Here is a 20,143-nt window from a genome sequence, read left to right as displayed (position 1 = left end):
CTGTGATTCCTCGCGTTGAGTTCGGCGGTGGCTGGTTGGTGTTGCGCAAAGCCAGACGCAGAGCCAAATGAAGGATACAAGCGGAGTTGGAAAGGACTGACTCTTATTTTGGGGAGGGAGACGCGATCAGATCGGATTTGAGGGGATTGAAGAGAACGGGCTGGGCGATCGCGGTCACCGGATCGTATAGCGACTGCACTGGATGTTAACGGGTTTGACAGCTTGTAGGCAAGTGCTGATTGTTTGTCTAAACAGAAAGGATTCGGTTGAAGTGACAAACATATTGTGTTTAGAATAAAGACACAGTCGCGCACGAAAGCGAAATCGATGCGCTCTTGTACGACCAACTTATTTATCCATATAGGCTACTGTAACGCGCAATGCTCCTGATTGTATTTATGGATGAAACACGCGCTTTAAGTCACCGTGTAGTGTAAGGAGACAAGGCTGCAACAGATTTCAGTGTGATAAACCTTTAAAGGAAATATGCAGATATCCCCTATATGGACGCTTTTACATATTTCATTGTAATTTTCCATCCTTCTAATGCTTAGGATTGTGTAATATTGAATGAAGTTCTGGATTAAAATATAGGAAAAATCCTATACTTTAGGCTGTTTGTGTACAAATATGCAAAGATGTGAAGTATGGAGAAAATGCATACTAAAATAATATAGACAAGATAGCAAACCAGTAACAATATCAATGGCAGATTTACAGTTTAATTTTTTTCATGTTTGAAACGGTTTCCGTATAAATCAGTACAAACTCGACCGTACGATTTTTGTGCTGTTTTCATTTTGAGAGCTAAAAGTGCCTAATGTTAGTTATTTATTCTGGTCAGCGAGTTCCATCGTCGCTCGGCATAAAGCAACGCTTCCACCGCGCGCGAGAGCTGGCCAGAGTCTCACGGAGAGCTAGGGGTCTCTGGGCTCTTTTATACGAGAGGTTGGGCTCCATATAGGTCGGGCTTTGCATATGTGTAATCAAACCAATGAGAATCCCCTGCGCGTCTGGCACACGGCAGAGCAACAAACTCTAGGAAGAAGAGAAGCGTAATTTAAGGGGTGTATCCCTTGTTTAAGACGCTGTTATGGCAAAGCCAATCGCCAGATGTTTGTGTTCCTCACTCAGATTTTGAGACTAAGCAGAACGCCGGGTTACTACGCGGAGGCTGAATCGCCTATCCAAGTCAGTTTTAGCCGAAGTATAGTTGTCTCACCCGCTTTACGCACAGGATTACGGCCGTCTGCTCGTCTGTTTCGCGGAACTGCAACGTTTTTTCTGTCATTATTTAACAGGCTGAAGGAAATGGCAAAGGAGAGAAGAGCGCGTCTGGGCGAGCGCAGTGGAAACCAGAGCTGAATGGCAGGATGCAAGCGACCTGAAGACGCACAAAACCCCGCGTTTCTACAGCTCTCAGTCCCTTTTACGCGTTCTTTTGGTTTCCTTCCATCCGAACGAGAGGAATTATCCCTATACGACCATTTAAGGATTTCCTTTTTTCTTAATTTTTCAAATTTGTATATAATTTTCACACGCAGAACTCTAGGATTCGAGGATGCATTGTGGATTAGTGTTGATCCTCTTTACGGGAATCTTTCTCATCGTCAGTGCGGTTAAAAATGGTGAGTTACTGGGGTGTTTTAAGTGACTTTTTGGGGGGATTAGATGAGGAAAGCTACAGATGAGGGGTTGCGACTTGAGTCCGGTCACCTGCTCTCACCTGCCGCTGTTTCTGACACTGGATGGCCGGTCAAAACCATGCATTTCATCCGCGCTGATATTCAGTTCTGTTTTTATTACAATAAACGCACTGTCTGATTGTGGTCAAATATGTTGCATGATATTTCGTAATAACTTCTGTTAATAATATTAATGTTTACAAAATCGTGACTATATTATTTTACATTTATATTGTTAATTTTTCATTGTAATTTATTAAAATGAAAAAAAAAGTAGACTTATTTTATTATATTCCTTAAATGATGAAAATAAAGTTAATGTGCGTTAAAATATTTCAAAATGTCATGAAACTCATTTTAATATATTCGTTTAAGATTTGAATACCGATCATTAGCCTACCATTATATTATGTTTGTTAATAACTTTTTTTTTCTTTTTTTTTTTAAAGTGCTACATAAAGTTTTCTGTTTATCTAATGGCTTAAAGGTCTTGTGTTACTGACCCTAATCTCGGCCAAATTAGGGAAACTACTTTATAACATTGTTAAAATTATTCCTGAAAACCTGGCTTGCCCTAATATTAAGAATTACTATTATAAGTAATAAAAAATGTGTCCCATTAGTCGTAGTTGTGAATATGTTTAGGTAAATTTAGCTATAGTATTATTTATAAATGTAGGTTGTTGGAGTATTATTGACTATAGGCCATTTTAGTTCTTTTACTGTAAAGTCCTGTATTTTTCAGTAGTGTCTGCGCGCTCATGCGCGTGCATTGCTAATCACAGAAAGTCACATAATGTGCGTAATAAAGTCTAGAAAGATTTAAGCAAAATTTAAAGAGGTCACTTACATGTATTAGATAAGTCATGCATATACTGTAAATCCATACATTAAAATAAAGATCAAATATTACAAATTCTGGACTTGTAAGAGTAATTATAGTGTTGCTCGACTCTTGGTGTATTTTAACAATATATATAAAAAAGCCTTCTTTTTATGCATTAAACTTTACTGGACCTTATTGTTCATCCAGAGATGATTCTTGACTTTAGAAAGACTCTCAAAAATCTAGAGTTGTTTTTTTGTATAATTACTTTTACTTTTTATGTTGACAATTATACATTAAAGCCCTGCCATATTCATGTTTATTTAACAAAAAGTTAGTTTATATGTAAACATCTCCGTTAAGCCATGTGGAGCTCCATGAGTTTGCTTGTTGATGATGGATCTGATTAAATTCAGTGTTGATCAGCTGTAGAGTAGTTGAAAGAGCAAATAAATAAAATATGGAAGAGACAAAGGTCATGCTTCCCTCCCACATAATGACATTAAATGTAGGCGAACATATCAAGCCTTTATTTAGTGCTTAGAAATGGGTCAGAAATGACTAGAGGAGATTTTATCTGTTATACTGAATATTTGGATATAAACGGCATAGTCATTCTTATGTCAAACTACAGTAGCGTTATTATATTAGATCTTTAAAAATAAACCATTAAGACAATGTCACAATGAACATGGATTGTTTTTGCAGCATGGAAATCATTACTGAAACAAAAGCCACTGTTAACTGTGTTAAAACTCATTTTAACACTCATACTATAGGTATTTTCTATCTTTAGGTATGAATTATTGGTTGGTAAACCAACATAGAAGGTGAGGCTGGTCGATCAGCATGATCTTTCTGATAAACCTGGTTCAGCTAGTTAAAAAGTCTGGTGTGGACGTCCCACAAGCTTCCAAAACACATCATAATGTATTGTATGTTGGTGACCAGCAATGGTATTTTCAGCATGAATGATATTTTCTTTCTTTTCTGTTCTTTCAGACAAATGTGGGGGCAATATCAACATCAGTACTGCAAGTTACCTCACTTCACCCGGTTATCCGGTGTCTTACTACCCGTCTCAGAAATGCATTTGGGTGATTACAGCTCCAGGACCGAACCAGAGGATTTTGATCAACTTCAACCCACACTTTGACCTGGAAGACAGAGAGTGCAAGTGAGTGTTCAGTGTTCAGTATTTGGTGTGGCAGTGCGCCACCTGCTGGTGCTGCCGGAGTATGTGCAACACGCTCATCTGGTGTAGAGCACAGGGCCACATGTGTGCTTGGCTTCTTTTAGTGCTTGATTTGATTTCGATTTTCCAAAAACATTTTTTAACTGCAACACAAATTAAGTCAACACTTGTTTACACTTGTGTGTTGGAGTTTCTTTTTACATTCTGTCTTCACACTGCCAAAAGGTTAAACCATGAGGTATTGAAAGCTATTTTTTAATTATGATTCACTAGTTCACATGTGGTTTGGTTGGTGTAGCTTATTTCCACCGTCTTCTCTCGCTCTTTCTTCTTTCCCATTCCGTCTGTTTCCTTTGTTTGTGCTGGCGGGTCTGAGGCACGTCATTGTACTGTCAGAGTGCGGCCGACTCTGTTACTGTATCCCCTCCACCCAGATAGTCTTCCGCCTGGAGTCCTTTGTGTTCACTGAATGCCTCATATTAATGGCACCGTTTATCAGGATCTTTACCTTTTTATGGCTCTGTAAACCTACAGAGATTTACAGCCCCAGATGACCCCGCACTGTCTGCTCATAGGGGGTCCGTCTCTTCTGAGAGTTCAGGTTTCGCTGCCAGAAACGAGCAGACCCCCCCTCCAGTCACACACACACACACACACACACAAATCTCCAACCAGGGGATACTTAGAGTGAATGGAGTGTGGATACACACATGGTGAGGACATAATGAGCCCTCCTAATGAAATTATCCAGAAATGGTTTGCCTGTGTTCGAACAAGCCAAGTTAAAGAATTGCAAGTTTAGCTCCCGAGGCAGTCAGTGGATATAAATGAGTTTAACGTTAGCTCTTTAAAGTGCGCCAGGCTTTTTATATGGAACTGTTTGGGATTATGAAGTTAAAAGTCCTTCCGACTTGCACACAAACTGGATGGTAGCTTCATTTTTGTCTTTTTGTCCATTATTCAAGAGATTTATTCCAAAAGTCTTCGAAATCTATCAAAATATAACTTTCTCCACCTCTAAAACAAATAATTTTTTGACTGACATCATCAATGCCACTTATTTTTAGCCCCTCCCATCCAATCGGCTTTAAATTGTTTGGGAGTCATTTCAATTTGAGTGGCTTCATCGTTGCTCAAAAAATTCTCTTTGTACCGTTTGCCAAATGCCCATGCTTGGTTTTGCATTATGCCTTTGCATGTGGTCGCGGTTCATAAAATAGCAGAACCAGTTATGTTAAGTGCTAACTTGAAGACACACTCCTGCCTTTCTGCGGGAACTCTGCTCCAGGGCTTTTCCCCCATCCTGAAACGTGCTGCGGTTGTATTTCCCCTCCAAGGCAACATATGCCGTACACTGGGGTTCAGAACCTCTCTGTAATCTTTCCACTTCAATCTATCATTTTAAATTGCTGTGGAGGACGGCCATTCAAACAAATTTGAAGTTGTTTAGTAATTCTAGTTGTGATTGGCTGAAAGTTATGAGCGACACCCCCCACCACCACCACCTCTATCTCTAATTCAATTCTGAGATCAGATAGACATCTGTTTGGCGGATCTGGTTTCTGTAGATTAGGGAGTGTTTTCTTGACTCCCAGATTCAGCTGGACACACATTAAGGGCCCCTTGCATAATGGAAACTGTTGATGGCCGAAATGGCTTCTTTATCAGATGGACTGCCGAGCGAGGGAAGCTACAACACACGCTTCAGTGCGCCGCTCGCAATCTAATTAGCAACAAATGGAACATGCTCAGCATAACATGTCTGTTATCAACTAAGCAAACAAGAAATGCTTCATGTCCACTAGTGGGAGAAAAAAAACAGCTGCCGGATCAGAGTCGACTCTGGGTGTTGCACGAGAATGATGATGTCAGGGATGTTTTGTTTGTGATTGGAGCAAATGACCTGGTTTTATTGCAAAAAAAAAAAAAAAATGATGACAGCGTTGTTGAATATATGTCACACTGGTGTATTTAGTGTTATTAAAGCAGATGGACTTAACTGAGGTCATAGTGTGTCTGACTACACTGAGGTCATAGTGTGTCTCCGTGTGTGTGTACTGTGTTGTGTCAGAGGCCACTCTCTGCAGATAACACATTCCTCTGACTGCACTATGAATCATTGATGCGCCCCAATCCGCTGACCAAACAAAAACTGGAAACATTTCCTCCCGATTGTTAGATTCCTGTCTTGAAGCGGTGAAGGGATGTGTTGGACGGGGGAATTGTTGAAACGTGGCAAAGGACAGAGTGTAGCTTTGCTCTGGAAAGCTTTGCTGCTTAAAGCAATATTCTTTGTACTTAGTCAGAGAATGCACAACAATGGCCAGTCGGTTTGGATTCGTGCATGTGTGTGTGTGCACTTGTGAATAGTCAAGATGGCATTCAGAGAATGCTTGCTCAAGAATGGTCCCAATGGAGGTCACTAAAAGGCCTGACTTAAGCCTGAAAGCACAGCTTTATCGTGACCAACCTTCAGCGCCGCCCTGCTGGGTCAGCCCGCAAAGTGCCACATGTCCCGCAGAGAAAGCAAATACACTCTTGGCTTGCCAAACAAACCACACATCCTGTATCTGTGTTGCTCAGAGACTCGGACAAAGCTGATTAGTCATGGAGACACTAACAGTAGATGCCTTTGATTTAGTTATGGGTTGTTTCATACAGAAGTTTTAGGTTTAAGATACACACTCAATGCCTCCGATGCCATTCAGTTGCTCAGATGCCCTGCTGTTGATGTGAGTTAATGCTATGGCTGAGAAGAGAAAGGGTGAAACAGTCGATCCCACTGGTGTTTAAATATCAACACAGCTCTTCCACTCATGACAGGGTCTCAATCCATTGTTTGTGTGCTCCCGTGGGTCTCCTCTCCCCCACTGAGAGGTGCCATAGCCAGGCTGGGAATGGCCGTAACTTTCCCTGCTTCTTCCAGATACCTAACGCTGGCCCTCTCCTTTTCTCCACAACGAATAAACACAGAGAGAGATGTATGGCATGAACATTCATCAGCGGTTGTCACGGAAGGGAAAACCAAAGAGGTATGGAATGCAACGGGCCTCCTTTCATCCTCAATGACGAGGGTTTTTAAAGGCAGGGAATGCTTTGACCTCTGGGCAGTGGAGGAGGCTTGGCCTGACAGAGATTGTTTTAAATACTTATGGCCCCTGTTAACAAACATAAGCACTGCAATCTATTCTCAGGGAGGGTCAGGGAAGCAATCTTAGGATCAAAAGCAGTACCGGGCCATTCGTGAGCTGTTGATGAGAGGCAGACAGTCGTGCCTGACTCCATCCGAGCTCCTAAAACAGGTGTACCACTCCTGTTTCATTTCACAAAGATGCCATTTTTTTCCCTTTACGGTTGATGTGCTTTGTGTCGCAGAGTAGACAGAAAGCAGACCGCAAAGCAAGGATTTTTGCTACTACGCTGAGCCGTTTGCTGTGTTGGGAGGTTGTTTCTTGTCCCTAGACTGCCTCTAAATCACATTTGTTCTGGCTCTGCGCTGAATTCTGGGTACAGGGAAAGGAGGCAGCAGCTGTCTTACGGAGCAAGAGCAAGGTGGTGTTACTAAAGCCAGTCCAGATGGAAAATGAGGCATAAACACACACAAAAGTGCCCGCATTGGCTACGCATACTGTTGAGAACAGGATATTTCAAAAACTGAGTTGTATAAAGATGATGTGTGAAATTTCTCTCCTTTCATTTCGCAGGTTGATTCCCCTGGAAAGTTTAAACTCTGCGACTTTCAAAAGTTGCTTGTTTGAGAATCCTGACCAGCCTAACACAGAAACAGTTCAACCAATGGGGTGTGGCTATTTGTCTTTTCGACTAGTGAAAGCCAGGGGGAGTATTTTTGTAAAACGTTTATTAGGCCATCTCCTTGAAAAAGGCCTTTATTGTTCGAAGAGATCTTAACAAAGTTTCATAGTGTGCTCAGAGATACAATCAGACTTTCCTTGTGAACTTTTCTCATCAAATTTGCCCAGTAGCAAGTTATCTGAGCTAGGCTAGCAAACATTTTATAGCTCTGGAACAAATGTTGTTTGTTGTATTCATTATTTTCCAGGGTCATGCATTTCTCACTCTAAGGTATGCATTTCATCACCTCATTTTCTCCTTGGCCCTCTAACCCTCTCGCATGACACTGGGCAAGTTGAGGTTGTAAAGCGTTCCGGCTAATGAGAAAGATTAAATTGTGTGTATCTTTCGGCATGTGTGTGTCAGGGCAAGGGGTTTCCGCCGCTAAAGCGCTTCACCTTGGCCCCGTGTGTTGGAAGGACAGGCTGATTGAAAAGCTCTCTCTCTCTGTGACATCTGCTGTCCTCCCTGCTGTTCTGTCACTGGCTTGATTCATGTCCTCCTCGTTCTCTCGCTCTCCGTCTCTCTCTTAGAAAGCCTAGGCACTTCACCACTCAGCGTGAGCTTATCTATGAGGGGAGGAGAGAGTGATGAAGTAGGGAAGTGGGGAACAAAAAGGAAGAGACTGTTGGAAAGTGAGTAGATGAAGAGGAGGAGGTAGAAGGCGGATAGGATGAAAAAGGGAAAGATTTAAATGCAAAACATTACAGGATGTACAAGTTATAGTTGGATAAATGAGAGAGAAAGGAGTGAGGAGTGAGAAAAATCAACTAGGAATTAAAAAAAGAAGTAGCAAATCTCCTCCCTTGTCACAGTAGAGCACAGAAGACATTAGAAATCTCAAAACTCCCCATCTGACAATGATGAAGCTTCTAAAGAGAATTTGGCAAAGGGCTCTCCAGCTTTCCACAGAGAACAGGTTTCCCAATATGGAAGTTTCTGTTCTCTGCTGTGAGCCGTCACAGCTGAGAAAATCCTGTTGCTCATTTCCTTTTTGTTCCAGCTCAGATGTTCTTAAGTGGATCTTTACAAGATTCATGATTAAAGAACAATTTGTTTATCTCACCACTGGATTATGATTTAAAGATATGACTTGGTGAGATGATAAAAAAGCTAGTAAGGAAATCTGTTGTCATAGGAAAGCTGTTGTTGAAGACCCCTTGTCATTAAGTTAATATCGATTAGCTTTGAGGCCATCTATGGGCTAATGTAGACCTACAAATTTAAATGTAAAGTCTTTATCTTTTAGGAAGACCAAAAAGATGATGACGTATCTTGCATAAATAGGCATGTATAAATGTCCGTGCCGTCTAGCAATAGCAATATGAAATACGTCAGCACAGGAAAAAGGGGTCATCTACAAAAAGTAAAAGTTCTCTATGTCTAAACTGATGTAATGTAATTATGCATTATGCATGTAAAAATGAAGTGGAGCATAAATCTCTAAGTTTGTTTAGATGAAGCTCATTAGCAACAAGGCAAGATGTTTCCATGTAGAGGCCCAAATATGGAATCCGAGAACTTATGAGAACACACAGAGAGAGAGAGAGAGAGAGAGCGGTGAATGGGGGGAAATTACCACTGCTTTGGAACCAAGAGTTAAGGTTCTCAGCAAGATTGGTTAAAAATCTGATTCAAGACAACCTGTATTTTTAAACTCCCCAGGAGAACATCAGAAGGGCCTAAGCTTTAATTGATGTGGTCCTGTTTGAGAGCTAATGCACCATGTCTGCACATGCTGGCCTTGTTTAGTTTGCCGCCAGAACCGCAAATGGCCCTTTATTTTTGATTGATGGGGCTCCTGCCAAGCTATGGTTCAGCCCACACCACTCTGAGCTTAAGGGACCAGTTGGATGGGAATTTGAGTTTGATAAGGTTCAGCTCCATTTGGGCCCCACGCTAAGATGGCAAATTGAGTTTTTCAGGTTGAATATTTGATTATTTTTCTTGTAAATTTTGGCGGTGAGATCTCATTCTCATTCGTTCACTCTAGTTTGATCGTAGCCGAGGGCTGTCCATCTTTGTTTTCTCTGCGACAGTGTTGGTAGTAAGTTTGATGGCTGGAAAGAGACAGTGATGAATGGGGCAAAGGCTCTCTGATTGAGTTGAGGCAGTTCACACTCCGCTCGTCCGCCCCTTTTGTTTGCTTTTCTCTTGGTCTTGTCTTTCAGAGGATTAGTGTTCGTTTTAGGGGGTTTTATTGTGTGCGAATGTGGTATTTTTCTCACACTGTAATTTGCCATTAAATAGCATGTCATCTCAAAAGCTGTAAATTGACCTGTGAGTAAATCAACCCCTTAGTGGGATGTTCGTGGTCTTGTAATGTTTCAGACTCAATGCCAGCTTAAGTCTGTCAGTCCCTCCTTTCCTATCCTCTCCTCCATTTTCCAGCAGGTCTGCTGGTCATAGCATGCATACTGAGCTAATTATCTTTCACGAGGTCTCCAAGTTGGCAACGGCAGTGTGGGTTTGTGAATGGATAGGTCATTTTGCCCTCCAAACTTTGGCATCATCTTTGGCATCAACCTTTTGATCAAACTGCTGCACGGCAAGACACCGCACATATGCATGCACACACTTTGACATGAGCACATTGCCCGGGCCACAACAGAATGCACCGGAATTGCAATAGAAAGAAAACAACACACCACCTGGTTGTCTCAGTGTGTGCCCTCTAGAGTGTGTAATTCCAGGAACTTGATTTCCTTTTTGAAGATAACAGATACCCTGTTGGAAAAGGAAAGAGATACATTGAGAATATACACGATAATGAATAAGGACACACAAAGAATAAGGAAATTAGTCAAATGCCAAGATGTTGAAACAAATGTCAGACAACTGACAAAGCAGATATTTCTCTTTTTTTCTCCTTCCGCTTATGTAATCGAAAATCAACATCGGAAGAGTGTGTGTGTCCTGATTCCGTGTGTCACTGTTGACCATGACACTGTTCCCATGAGATATGATGCTTACTTAGTCAAAGGCGGCACTTTCTATCCATTCTCTGCCTCCTTTGGCCGCCTTTATTGTACAAGCCTGAATGAGGAGGAAAGCGAGGGGGTGAAGGGAAGGAAAGACGGCAAGACACGCAAGGAAAGCAAGTTAATTCAATTACTCTCAGTGCAGTTATAACCACAGTTTTCCTCTAAAAGAAAGAATGAGCTGGACATGAGACATTATGGGGAAACTCCAAGTGAACCAGGACATAGCCCAGAGGGACCTCATGCTCTCATCCATGCACATTCTCTCTAAATCTTTCTCTTTCTGTCTACCTCTCTCTCTTTCTCTCATGGACGCCACCCACTGGTTTACCTCTAGTTGACCTCCCTAAGCAGTCTGTTCATTACCAACTAGAGAGCACTTATTGGACTGCAGTATGTAGATGGGCCAGATAGTTAAGCAATGTTCTTGTTTCCTTTATGTAAGCTCGTCGTCTCATACTCTACATTAACAGTCATCATTTGGGCAGTAGGTCATATCTTTATCATCAGCTTATTCTGGCAATGCTAAATTGGATTTGTGGGTTGTTTTATTTAATAATGCACTTAGATACACATCTGTTATAACTCTCTTTTCCTTTTTTTTTGCTGTCCGAGTAGTGCCATGTCAGACATTCTAACCTGCGGGATCTTTTCATATATCTCCAAATAATTAGTATTAGTAATTTTAATAAGCATAGCACCTTTAAGCTGACCCTGTTTCTCTCTGCACATAGTAAGAATGAATTTAGACCTCATTAGAGGAGAGGCTCACATGTCATCTTCTACCACTGCAGAATCAGTTACAGCCCAGGGGTGGAAGACATTGGGGTTACTGGGTGGTAGGGGGATTGCATAGTATTTTTAATGGAAGACCGTGCACATCTGCCCTCTGACCCCTTCCAGCCACCTCCTTCCCTCATACTCAATCCACGTCCTTTTCTATAGCTTGACTTTTCATCTTCTTAACCATGGACCCTTCTCCAGAGGGCAGTGGCCACTCTGGCTCAGTAATAATACCCCCTATCAGATGTCAAGGTGGGACAAATGGTGGCTATTCTCCTAGTAATGGCCAGTGAAATGGGCTCCTGACAGAGACCGAATGAAGACCTGTGTCCCTTGTACACCTTATAGTGCAATTTCTTTTTCCATTGTCCTATTCATGGGCTAGAATGGATTTTTGTGCTCTCTTCCTCTCCTATGTACAACAACATTGAATATTTATACTACATACTAATATAAAATGTATTTTTAGCTGAATCCTGTATTAACATCTAATATCGTTTAGCACTCTAATGGTTTATCTCTTCAGAATGGAAATTAACATGTGAACTCAAGTGATTAACCAACACATAGCCACTGCTTCAGTGTTCATGCTGTCTAGTTATACATTTTTGTGAAAAGTCCACAGTTGAATTCCAATCTGTAGTAATAACATTTAACTCTTGCCCAGGTCATAACTTATTTTTTTCCTAAATTGCAGCAAGTTTGCAGCAGCTTCCTTCATGTCATTGCTACACTGAGACTAAATCTCTGAGGTAAAGGTAAGCCAATTTAGTGCAGTTCCTCATCATATCCTGTCAGTGGATGATACACAGATATCCATCCTGCCCTGCTGGCTGATGACAGAACTTCCTCAAGCTCCTTCAGCTGTGTTTATATTGGATCATTTGGGAATTGTACATTAGCAAAGAAGTGTGGCACTCTGATGTAGCCTAACCGAGCTCTATGCCGCGGCTCGCTTAGTGTACGCGTTTCACTTAATCAGTAAATGCATATTAGCCATTTTGCCCCCTGGGCAGAACTCTAATTAATTGCTCTTGCTCCTTCCTCCAACGAGAACAGGATGTTAGATTCTAAATAGGGGCATTTTGTGGTCTAATATGGCTTCTGTGTTTCTTCGAATTCTAAACTATAATGCTTTCTGTTTTCCAGCAAAATTGCTTTAATGGATAATGACAGATGATGTATTGAAGAGAAACAGAATCGTTTGCTGACGTGCACCATTGTAGAGGAGAATTAATAATGTAGTGGTAGCACAGTGCCCTCTTTGTCTTATGGCCCTCTTTGCTTTTCCCTGACAAAAATTTAAGTTCAGCAAGTTTGGATGTGGTTAAGAGGAAGGACAAGGAGTTGTCTCAGAGGAGTAAACTAAAAATGGATAGCTTGCAATCAGTGTATCACATGTGTTTACACATTTCCTCTTGTATCTTTTGTATATTTCTCAGCTTTTACTGCTGCCTCTTACATCGGGTTATTGCCTATTAAAGACTGTAAACTGTTATTAGTGCAGTATGCAATAATTCCCTCAAAATACTGGGATTCATTAATGTGATTGTTGGGAATCCGTGTCTCTCCGAACAGCCTAATTAGCAGTGCTAATGAAAGCGGACACGCTAAATCCATCAATGTTAATCATAATTGCCATTTATGAAAGCGTGCGGCGAGGTCTCCTGCACCGCGCCCATTCTAAATAAATTAGCATCTAAAAATATGTCTCAAAGATTAAGCATGACGCTCAAGACCTCTCTGCGATTGTGGCTACTGGGGCTGGTTTGATGTAATTTACTCTCACAGAATTGAAAAGTATTGAACCGCTTGACATGTCCACACCCTTCGCCAGCCCTGCACCACATGCGCTCAGTGCCACCCATTTCTAAATGGTGCTGCTCTAATCATTTGTGTTTAGGAAGGAAGGTTAAACCACTGGATGGTTGTTTGGATTGACACATCAGTCACTGGGGAACATGAAACATGATTTGCACCCATTTTTAAATTATGTTCTGTTAATTCTGATGTTGGCTTGAATTTGAGAAAGTCTATTTTAGGTCAACAGCACACATGCAGTGTGTAAAGGTACTTTCACACCCAAACTTAATTGAATAAACAATATTTAATTATCTTGAGACAAAAACAATGCCCTTTTCGACAGAAGGTTGCTCATAGCCAACCAGTCTCAACCAGTCATTTCAAAAGCTATAGTAAAAAAATTAACAAAATAAACAAAAGCACCCCCATGCCGACAAAATAGTTACTCAGTAATCATAAAACACAGGTCTAACTTCATAGCCATGGCCTCAAGTCATGGCCCCTCCCTCTACACTCTTCAACAGTTGTATGTAAGCTAATAACTCCATCAGGGAGTGTTTTCATTCTCTGTACTGTTGTAACAGACTCTGGTCCCAACCCCAACTCCTTTTTCATCAGTTTTACTAACATTTTGAGTGACAGCGGAGAGGTTATTATCGTTCCGAATGCAGCTTGCGGCTGCAGGAGCCTATTACAGTAGGCTTGGTTAACGCTTGTCACATACTATGGAGAATGGTAGACAGTTTTGGTGAGCGAGCTGCTACCGTGTCCCCTAAAGGCTTGAGCTGTTATAACTGACAAAAAGTCTAGCTTGCTTCGTGGAAATGTTAACTTTGTCCGGCATGGGCGAAGTAAGTGAAATATGTTGTTTTTTTTGTTTGTTTTTTTTGCACATGATGTCTGGGTCAGAGTCCCTCAGCAGTTTACAGCTCTACACTTTCTTTAGGACAATGATGACTTGTACATCCCCTCAGCCTTCTCTATCTGAAAGGAAAATATGAGAAAAGAGTGATTGTTTCGAAAAGGGCACGTCGAACCTAATCTTTCCCTCCGGTGATGGATAAAATGTTCTGCCCTATTGTAGATCACGCTGGTCATATTTTGTGTCTGTGAATGCTTATGGGGGGGTGTAGGTAACAGCCCCAAGTCTGTGAGTCTATGGAAAATTGTTAGCTTGTGGTTGATTGTCTGAACCCTAGGCGTGCAAATAAGAGCTATTTTTCCCATCTGACCGTTCTGGATGGCATAGGCATTACTATCCCTGTAGACAGGATTGTCTGCTAACATTGTAAGGCAGCGAAGTGAAGGTCTCTGAGAATTAGGTTCATCCTTTTTGTTTTAATTTCCCATTTGGATTGGCAGGCTATTTTCACCACTATTATGGTTGAGTGAGAGTGTGTGTGTGTGTGTGTGTGTGTGTGTGTGTGTGTGTGTGTGTGTGTGTGTGTGTGTGTGTAGGGTAGGGTAGGGACCTTAGAGACTCTAACTACAGTCCAGTGGTGTAGGCCAAAAGATCTTGAACAATCAAAGAGGGAAAGGCAGAGCAGCAAGACAGAGAGAGGGGGAATGTATTAAAAAACAATCTGTCCGTTTTCTCTTGTGGGGTCATAAAATGAAGCAGGCGGAGACCGGGTGGAGCACGGGGATGGTTTAAGACCTGGGGCAGGTGAAGAGGTGTCTGGTCTGAGAAATTGGGACTCTGTACTTGATGAGAATACGTTACACCTCTCTTCTTAGCTTCAGGGGCAAAACCTCATTTTAAAATGTTAAAACCTCATTCCCTGCTGTTTGTTCTTGCTCTGTTAACGGCAAACTCCATCTTGCAGTTTCAGACTCCCGCAAGTTCCCGAAGAAATAGATTAGCAAATACTGTTCTACACAGACCACTCTAGGAAAAAGTCTTTCTCCAAATGTAAAATGGCCTCTGCAGTCAATCCCATAATGCCCTGCAGATGATTAGCAGGGCCAAGTTGGCACTCCGGATCCACTAAGCTTGCGGAATGGGATGAAACCATGCGCAGCCTCTGCCGAGTAGTCTTTAAAAACAGAAATGAGAATGTGGCTAGAATGCTTAAAGACATTTCTTTTTTTCATAAGCAGCACTGGCCTTGAGGCGACTACTGCAGTTCCATCTGCATCTTATTCTAATACCTCCCACTCCAGCTTTACAAGGTCCATCTGTGTTAGGGAACAAGTGCCGCGCCTGACTAGAGAATGCAATAAACAAGATTTCTGAAGGTGCTAAGACTTTACATGCAAGCCGGCAGGAGAAGCCTGCTGTTTTTCAAAGCCATAGCGAAAACGATATCTTGAGGAGAGCTTGTAGTACAGTATAATGTTACCTCTGCTGTGACTACGGTTGTGCAACGGTGACTGTGATTCTGTGACAGACTTGCTGAAATCCGATAACACACCTTTGATTCTCACGGCACCACTGAGGAGGAAACGACTTCTTAAACCCACAAATCTTTTGCAGGATAACGCCTGCATCAATTTTTCAAAGGTCTGGTCACGCTTGAGTTTACCTGGGTGGAATTTAAAGTAGAGAGAAAATCTGTGCATGCATGTGTGTGTGTGTCTCAAGGCAGAGGTATCATTCAGCTAGCCATAAGAGCAGGGAGAAATTACAGACTGAAAGAGGAAGGAGAGAGCATAACAGACAGATCTGAAGAAGACTGATGCTCTCCATCTTGAACTGTCAAAGATCTTCACACATTACTGCACCAAAGCATCTTCCCAAGCTGCATTCAGACCAATCTCTGATTCACTACAAAGTGTACTCTCTTTTTACTCTCTTGGTTGGGATTTTACAGCAACTTATCGTGCAGACTTGCATGTTCTTGCAATCGTGATGCAATTTAGTCAAGTAGGACATGCTCCTGAATCAATATACTTGTTGGAGCTGGAACAGCCTAGAAATAATCTATCTCTAAAATCAGAGAGGAAGTGTTTGGTTAATAAAATTGTTGAAGCCCCAAATTCTAGTCCTAACCCAACCCATCCCAAACAAAGGCAATGTCCTAAATGTCCTTTCAGAACACTTTTAAATCCACACTTTGATAACATATTTCCATGTAGACTGTTGGGCAGTGCGGATGTGTGTAGTCTTATGGTGGCTGTTAAGAGAGGGAAATGAAACCTTTGTCAAATTTGACACCTTACATTCTCATGGTCGTCACAAGTTCACAAGCACAGGTACAATGAAATGCATAATTTGAGACAGGGGCAAACAATCAAGCTCATAACCTAAACCTAATTCTCAGATCAGGGGCCTTATTTATAAAACTTTGCGTAGGATTTGCGTCAGAAGTGGCGTACGGATGAAACATAGGACGTGCGTACGCACAGAAATATTCGGATTTATAAAACCGTGCGCACACACATCCTACGCAGTTTTCCCTTAATAACTCACAATCCATTCTAAATGTGGCGCAGCTTTTGCGGCTTCATGTCACGCCCATAGTTGCCCATAAATAGTCCGTGAAACGCCCACAAGTTAATATTCATCGATTGCGAAATCATGGCATTTATTACCATCCATTTGATTGCATCTGACAAGCTACAGATGTGTTATGAGGATGAATTGCATAACATGCCAATATTATTGCAGAACATGTTTCACTTTTCGTTTTGCAAATATGTGTTAATTTGCATTTCTGTTGTAATCTTCGTTTGATTTTGTTTGTTTTACACTGCAGATCGATCAAACGGGTGTTCGTGTAGGCTATTAATTGTAAGACTTGCTTTGTGAAGTCTTCATGTTATTTATGAGAGGCAGTATTGCCATTTCTTTTACACAGCGGTCTACAGTTTCACACACTTTCACACACTTTCTCGTGTTTCTTCCATCTGCCGACGGTGTCGCCATTTCTCATTTCACACGTTTTTGTGCGTACGCCTGGGTCAGAGTTTGCGTGAAGGACCGCACATTTTCCCGTCAAGTTTGCTTTTTTATAAATACCAATTATTGCGTAGAGAGCGGCGTACGCCTTCTTTTGTGCGTACGCAACGTTTATAAATGAGGCCCCTGATCTGTTTGAAATTTTGTTCTGTTACCAACAACGAAAGTAGTATAAAGTAGTCCAATCCACCAGGCAGATTCTTGGGTTAGAGTTAGGGCTAGAGCCTTGGACAAGATTCTTACCAAACAACGATTGCCTTCTGGTTTCAGTGATCGGGTAGGTCTATGTTTGTTTGAGGACAAATGTTGATCCAGGAACATGTTTAGACTTGAATACAGGGGTTTACATCCGTACTAAAATAATGATGTTGACGGTCAACATAACCATCACTCTAAGCTTTCCTTCTCTCCGTCTTCTCTTATCATTTACTCAGAGCTCTGAATCACTTGACCTAACTTTAGTAAGTCAGGCTCACCAGAATGCTAGTCAAGCCAGAGTGATGAGAGAAAACAAAATAAGTCTTTGGGAGAGTTAATGACTGCTTTTTATGGCCACTGTGCCGTAAAGGCAGTGAGTAAAAGCATAAGTGCATTGGCTGGATTCCTGTGTAAATGTACCATGATGGGACTGAAGGTAGACTGAGTTCTCCTGCTCAGACTGATAAAGGAGAAGAGGAGAACAGAGCTTGTTTGTGTGGGTGCAGAAGCGCTGTTTCCACAGCTGGCCTTAAGAGGAAGAGGGCAGGGACTGAAAAACAGAACAGCGTGCAAAAAAATGGCACCAAGCACAAAACAGTAGACCCGAGCCAAACAGAGTGAGGTCATAGCTCTGCAAACGTCATGTGAGCAGCAAAGGCTTGGGGAAAGCTTTCTGAAAAGAGCAGCAGGTTTGTTTGCACATGTGTTTGTTTTTATTGTGTCGATATTTGGGTCACTGAAAAAATGTTTGACATACACAAACACTCATGAGGGTCCATATGGGTCCTCTCTGTATTGTCCTATTTTTAATAAATTGCATTTTTTTTACGAGTTACGTCATTCCCTATTTGCATGAACGTATAGTTTCTTGAGGGGTTGACATTAACACCCGCCAACCTTTATTTCAGCAGTGGCGTGTAACACAGTCTACTAGCCACTTTGGCATGTTGAACATATACAGTTTTAAATTGTAGCCTTTTAAAAAGGCATCTGAAATAACAAACTAAGTGCTATGTAGTGTTGTCTGAAATATCAGAATAGATAAACGATACCAGCTGTTCTTTCTCTCTCTCTCATCTCTCTGACAGTGAGTGACACACAACCCTGCCTCTACTCACTCACTCGATTAATTTGCTCCGGATGAATATTGTTGTTATTACAGGGCTTGAATTTCGTTGTGCTCTTCAAAGTATTGTGTATAATTTCACTCATTCCTGCAGTTTTAGTGATCACACCCAAAGTGCACGCACATAAAGCCATCTCTCAGAACTAAATTGAGTTCTTTTTCGCTGCTTATTGCGCTTAATCAGTCAAATACACATAAAATAATGTCAAAATGCCAGTCTTGACAAATCTTCACGTAAACACAGTCAGTTATGTTTTAAGTGAACGTAAACAGTTGAGAAAGAAAACGCACGTGTAACAGTATAATGGATCCGTGCATCAGGTCTTAAAGTGACAGCAGCCTAATATTCCTGCTGCCAAATTATGAGATAGTATTAAAAATATCTATATGGCAGTTTTTCCCCATGGTATTGATGTCAAAATTGTGGCCAGTGAAATGCTGAATGGCTAGAAACTTTGGCTGGTGAGCAAAAAGGTTAATGTCAAGCCCTGATTGTGTGGTATTTTCGCAGAGACTTTCCTTACCTGGCAGTTTAAATGTGTTTTCATTGTATATGTGGCATTAGATCCGTGGCACTCTCTTCTGCTGTGACTGATGGAGTGCTAGGCCTCTTCCATCAGGCCAGCCAAGCGGAGAGACACGGGTGAAGTCATCTCTACATTACCGCCCCCTCAGGGGACCCAATTTCAGAGAGCGGCACGCTTCTCATATTCCGTCCCTTCCACTCGCACACATACGGTATCGTCACCCCCACCGGTGTGAAACAAACCAACCTTTATATCACTGAATGCACAGTTTGAGATGCGCCCCAATTTTAACGCCTCCTATAACCCCCCCTGGACTTACTGACACACAGACACACATTCTGTCTGCGATACCTTCGTTAAATTTTCACACATTTCCTCCTGTAATGTGTGGCAGGTGGAACAAACCATTTTCTTGAGCAGGGAGATCTTCAGTTGCATATCTAGGCTATTATGCACATGCATAATATATATGTATATATATTTTAATACTCCTCTCAAAATAATGAAATGATATTATGCACGGGCGAGATTTTAGTTCTGCATCCCTCATATGCTTTGAGAAATCAAACTGCAGTTCTTTGAAAAGAAAGACCGTTCTACTCCCCATGATGCTTTGCTCTCGTTTCTTCCCGCCTATCCTGCGGTTACGGGTGTCAGGGGTGATTAAACGCCATGGAAACAAGACCCTGCTGTCAATCATATTCCACGCTGAGCACACCCCCAATTGAAAATCACCATTATTATATCAGTATGTGGAGTGTATTGTACAAACAGACTTAAAACAAGGGAGAATTCACATCAGCTTTAGTTTTTCATCCCATCTCACTCGCTCGCTAGCTGAGGCAGGACCACCCACCCTCTCTCGTCTTGTATTACAGACACAATATTAGCGTATGTGTGTGTGTGTGCACATGGGTTTTTGTGTGTGCACGTGCTGCCATTTGTGCAACAGTCTTCCAAACTGTCGCCGACTCAATTATGTGGCGGCACAAACCAATAGCTTTAGGGTTGAAATTCTATTTTGAGGACAAGTGGAGCATGCGTGTGTGTGTGTGTGTGTGTGTGTGTGTGTGTGTGTGTGTGTGTGTGTGTGTGTGTGTGTGTGTGTGTGTGTGTGAGTTTGTTTTCATGACAACTGAGGACATTTTTATGATAACACACCTGCAAATGAGGACACTCGGGAAAATAGGTGATATATGAGGACATTTTGGGTGTCCTCATTTTTCAAATGGCTTTAAAAACATACTAAGCAGTGTTTTTTTTTTA

The 20,143-nt window shown here is 41.7% G+C and overlaps 1 protein-coding gene across 4 annotated transcripts in view; it reads left to right on the top strand.

Annotated features, from left to right (window-relative positions):
* The first annotated feature begins 1,014 nt into the window (after nucleotides 1-1,014).
* Nucleotides 1,015-20,143, top strand: part of nrp1a (neuropilin 1a) — a 68,237-nt gene continuing 49,108 nt past the window's right edge. For 3 of the 4 annotated variants that reach the window (XM_084102914.1, XM_084102912.1, XM_084102911.1), the window contains exons 1-2: nucleotides 1,016-1,628; nucleotides 3,514-3,688. In XM_084102914.1, coding sequence (XP_083959040.1) covers nucleotides 1,562-1,628; nucleotides 3,514-3,688 — 242 coding nt within the window. In that variant the 5' untranslated portion in view covers nucleotides 1,016-1,561. Of the gene's footprint in view, nucleotides 1,629-3,513; nucleotides 3,689-20,143 lie in introns of all 4 variants that reach the window. The other variant, XM_084102913.1, reaches the window with a different exon arrangement.

Source organism: Abramis brama, assembly GCF_963993115.1.
Source record: "Abramis brama genome assembly, chromosome: 24".
In the NCBI taxonomy this organism is placed as follows: Eukaryota; Metazoa; Chordata; class Actinopteri; order Cypriniformes; family Leuciscidae; genus Abramis; species Abramis brama.
Note: the sequence above shows the minus strand (reverse complement) of the source record. Positions and strands in the feature narration are given on the sequence as shown.